Source organism: Abrus precatorius, unplaced genomic scaffold (assembly GCF_003935025.1).
Source record: "Abrus precatorius isolate BTA unplaced genomic scaffold, Abrus_2018 Scaffold1, whole genome shotgun sequence".
In the NCBI taxonomy this organism is placed as follows: Eukaryota; Viridiplantae; Streptophyta; class Magnoliopsida; order Fabales; family Fabaceae; genus Abrus; species Abrus precatorius.
In genome coordinates this window covers 3,003,499-3,008,389 of record NW_020874291.1, presented here as the reverse complement: position 1 = coordinate 3,008,389, position 4,891 = coordinate 3,003,499, and the positions used below count along the sequence as shown (strand labels likewise).

At 30.1% G+C, this 4,891-nt stretch overlaps 1 protein-coding gene across 1 annotated transcript; it reads left to right on the top strand.

Annotated features, from left to right (window-relative positions):
• Window positions 1-1,476: 1,476 nt before the first annotated feature.
• LOC113854678 (cytochrome P450 CYP72A219-like) lies at window positions 1,477-3,913 on the top strand. Its single transcript, XM_027485831.1, has 5 exons — window positions 1,477-1,767; window positions 2,047-2,270; window positions 2,527-2,771; window positions 3,032-3,395; window positions 3,488-3,913. Exons 1-5 carry the CDS (start codon window positions 1,491-1,493, stop codon window positions 3,911-3,913), a joined length of 1,536 nt encoding a protein of 511 aa, XP_027341632.1. The 5' UTR covers window positions 1,477-1,490.
• Window positions 3,914-4,891: the final 978 nt, after the last annotated feature.

Here is a 4,891-nt window from a genome sequence, read left to right as displayed (position 1 = left end):
TTTTATAATCTATATAAACAAAATTAACATAATATATAATTTTAAAATATATAAAAATAAGAAGAATTTAATTATATTTTAATATTTACTTTATTTTTACTAAATTTGAAAAAAATAATCTAGACAAGATTTGATAGAATCAATAAAAATGTCATTTTATGTAAAGTTATTAAATATGTAAAAAAAATTCGTATAACTTCGTTAATTCCTCCATCTTTTTGTATTTATATACACCAGCGCGCATGTACGTGAGAGATACACCCACACCAATTTAAAAAAATAAAAAAAAATACTTATTCTTTTTCAAATAATAATATCAACAATTTTAGAAATCACTGCTCAGTAAAATACGATTTTTTTTAATTAATAAAAATATTTAATATTAACAGTGTCTTAGTAAAAAAAATAAATTATTTAACTTATTATCAATTAAAAAAGTTAAATAAAATTAACTATAACAAGTGACTAAATAATTATATGTTTCCAAAAATAAAAAAAGAACTTAGAATAAAATTATTATAATTTTCATTGATTTTAAAAGACCATTGGCCATATATTTGTATAAATTATCGGAATCCGTAACGATTGAACAAGTTGAAGCAGATTACGACGGGATCGTAGTGTCTTTGCGTGAGACACACATTAATCCAACGGTGACGAGCTTATCAGACAAGTTCCACTTACAAGAACACAAAACAAATGAACACGAAGTCAAATATTAATAGTCAATAACCATGTGAACCACGGCATAGTTTTGTACTCTTCACATCTCCCTTTCATTCACACTCTGGTGGGGTGTGAGCCAAAATCACTTGACCCTCAATATGAACTTCACTTTCTCTACACTTAACCACCTCAATTATATGGCTTTTTTATTTTATTTTTTAAAACATATTCAAACTGTTTTAAATTAATTTTTTATTACATTAGTATTTGTTTTATCTGCTGTACCGATGAAATTAATTTTTTAATTAAATTTTATTTTTAATAAAGACAAAACTATATGGAGTATGTATTATAAGTTTTAAAACCTGTAGAATTATAGCATGTGTCATGCTGATTCAATTTTTAAAACTTAATTAAGAGAAAAGAGAATAAGTATTTTAACATAACACATGACACAATTATGTAAGTTTTGTCAATATAAAGAATAAAATTTATCAGTTATAATTTGTGATACAATTGTTTAATTTTATTGCTGTTGAAAATAAAACTTAATTAAAAAAATTAATTTTATTTATACAGTAAATAAAAGAGGTGTTGACGTGATATGAAAAAATTTCACATAAAAAATAAAAAATATATTTTAAAAAATGTTATTTTAAAAAATTAGTTTTTTAAAATACATTAAAAAATATAAAAAGCCCACTAAGCCCTCACCCACCCGTAGAGCTGATTGTGCCAACTTTGGTGCCTATAAAAACGTCTTCAAAGCCCTTTTTCTACGTGCGTGTGTGTATATTCTTGTTCTTTGTTTCATAGTGTGAAACATGGAAGACAATGTATGCAAAACCATGATGTTCTCTTTGCTCTTTCTTGTTCTTTGCATTACTGGTAAACTGATTTCTAAATTCTGGTGGGGACCCAAGAGTGTCGAGAAACAATTGAGGAAACAAGGGGTTCGAGGTAATTCTTACAAGCTCTTTAACGGTGATGTGGAGGTGCTGAAGAAGTGTACAGCGGAGGCACTGTCTATGCCTATCAGCTTGAACCACCAAATTGTGCCGCGTGTCATGCCTTTCTTTCATCAGATGGTGGAGAACCATGGTATGGTATGCAAGTCCATTGATATGATAAACCTTGAGCATATACAGCGCAAAATAAATAAAATTACTTATATTTTAGTAAAAGTTTAACGAAAAAAAGGGCTAATGAATACAGAGCTTTTGATGAAGTTAACAAGAAATAATGATATTGTCAAATTTCCAAAGATTTGGTATTATTATGATGGCAAATGTTAAGTACACTTATTAGAGAATTAAATAATAATTATTTAGAGGTGTTAATCAATGCTCTAATTAATGTTGTGACATTATCATTGCTTAGGAAAAGTGTCACTGAGTTGGTTTGGTAGGGTACCAAGGCTGATAGTGGCAGATGCAGAGCTAATAAGGACAATATTAGCAGATCAGAATGGTCATTTTACAAAGCCACCAATACTTAACCCTTTAGTTGAACTTCTGCAATTGGGTATCGCAACCTTGGAGGGTGAAGCTTGGGCTAAACGCAGAAAACTAATAACACCTGCTTTCCACTTTGAGAAATTAAAGGTACTATTCTTACAAGTCGTTTTTGATCTAAGTACTATTCTTTCAAATTTACAAAGGATTTGACTCTTAAAAAAAAACAAATGGGTAGAGTGAAAAAGTAAGATTACATATCTATTGTTAATTTGAAGTTAGTTAAGATTATAAGATATTTAACTTAAAATAAATGGTGAGTGTAGTCTTACTTTCTCGCTTTACTGGTTTGTTCACTTAGAAGAGCAACATCCTTTTACTTGATGCACAATATATTTTCAAATAGGCAATGGAGCCAGCATTCTTAGCCAGTTGTTGCAGCCTAATCGATCGGTGGGAAAAAAAAATTGAAGCTCAAGGATCATGTGAAGTAGATGTTGCTCCAGAGTTTAACATTCTAGCTGGAGATGTTATTGCTCGAACTGCATTTGGAAGTAGTTATGAAGAGGGAAAGATGATATTTGAATTGCAGACAAAGCAGGTTCAGCTTGTGCGTGAAGCCTATCTCAGCATCTGTTTTCCTGGTTTAAGGTGCAATGTCATGTTTAGATGAAATTGCTTATATCCTTTGCATCAAAGTTTCAAATTAAACAACGAGACGTGTATACCTTTTTACAACATTAAATAGCATTTATTAATGATATATTTGCGGAGTTCTTAAAAATATACACGTGTCATTGTTTGATAGAGCTTGTTGACAAAGATATAAGAAATTTGATTTTAGTCTTAATATGTATTCTAGGAGGTTTATGGTAAATGAAGTCAACTAACAAAATTCTTTGTCCTCATAGATTTATTCCCACTAAGAAAAACAAAATGAGGTACCAAATATACAACCAAGTCAAAGCAATATTGAAGGATATGATCCATAAGAAAGAGAAGGAAATGATGAAAGGTGAACTGAAAAGGGATTGTTTGTCGAGTATTCTATTGCATTGCAATGGACAGAGTAATAATTCTCTCACAAGTGAGCATTTGATAGAGGAATGCAAGTTGTTCTACTTTGCTGGCCAAGAGACAACTGCCAATCTTCTTACATGGACTATGGTTGTTTTCTCCATGCATCAAAATTGGCAAGAAAAGGCAAGGGCAGATGTATTAGATATTTGTGGCAAAAAAGAACCTAATTTTGAAGCCATAAATTGCCTAAAGATTGTAAGTTTAGAAAATCTAGCCAAACAAAACATCATAAAATAATCTTTTGATTTCACAACTAACAAAAAATGTTTGTAAATTTAACATTGCAGGTATCAATGGTACTAAATGAAGTCCTAAGGTTGTATCCTCCTGTGCCAAAATCTTTGAGGTACACTAAATGTGCAACACAGATAGGAAGCATGTATGTACCTGAAGGGGTTGAGATTTATTTACCATTCATGCTTCTTCACTATGATGAGAATAACTGGGACAACCCAGAGGAGTTTAACCCTGAAAGATTTGCTGAAGGGGTTTCAAAAGCTTCAAAAGGTCAAATTGCTTTCTATCCATTTGGTTGGGGCCCAAGAATTTGCCTAGGTCAAAACTTTGCACTGATAGAGGCAAAGATGGCTCTGGCTATGATTCTTCAACATTTCTCATTCCAGCTTTCACCCACTTACACTCATGCTCCATATGATCACATTACTCTTAAGCCACAATATGGAGCTTCTATTATTGTGCAATCTATAAATTAGTTGAATCAATATTTGATACACACGAGACCCAAAATGTAACTATCAAAGGAAGAGGGGTGTTGGTGAAACATAAAATACATACATATATATATATATATATACACATTTATTAGACACAACAACAATGTTATGACTTCAATATAGATGTAACAATTTTTGTCAACCTACCTATGTTACGATTCATAACTCTTGTAATTTATCTTTAATTCGAATGATATTGGGAAAGGTCCTAAACTATGGATGCAAATTAGATTTGAACCTCTGCCATGTGCTGCTAAATAAGTGAAATATTTTTTTAAATGGTATGTAAGATTTTTTTTTTCCTTCTTTTCATTTAATGTTATATAATTTAATTTCCTTTGAGTGTAAATGCTAGCTAATTGTGCAAGCCTCTTTTGGAATTCATATCGAAACAACACAACATCTTCACATGCCTAGTAAGTCCCACTTAAATGTCAATTTATAGTAGTTATCTTTAAAAGTAAAAAACTGGAAGCATGAGTTACTGTTTATCATAACATTATAGGATCACAAATTTGACTTCTAAAGAAAGAACTTGCAGTTTTTTTTTTTTTTTTGAAAGTTAGTTTTTAAGAAGAAGGAAACGTTTACATAAGTTACCATTCATCCTAACATTGTAGAGACCACAAATTTAACTTCAAAAAAGAGAATTTGCGATTTAGGCTTTGTTTAAAGTTAATTTTTCAAGGACAGATGAGAAAGAAGAATTATGTGATAATAATTTTTGTTTGATAATTTTTAGATGAGAAGAGGTTTCATAAGCCTTTTAAAATCCTAATAAACCCATGTTTTTAAGTTCTCTCAATTTAAAAGGATTTTTACTAATTTTCTTTCCTCTTTTCTTTTTCTCTCTTGTCTTATTCTTTAAACTCTTTCATTTTTTCTTTCTTTAAATTTCCAAACAAAATCTTGAACGATAAAGCCTAATTCTAATAATGTTATTAATACATTAAATAT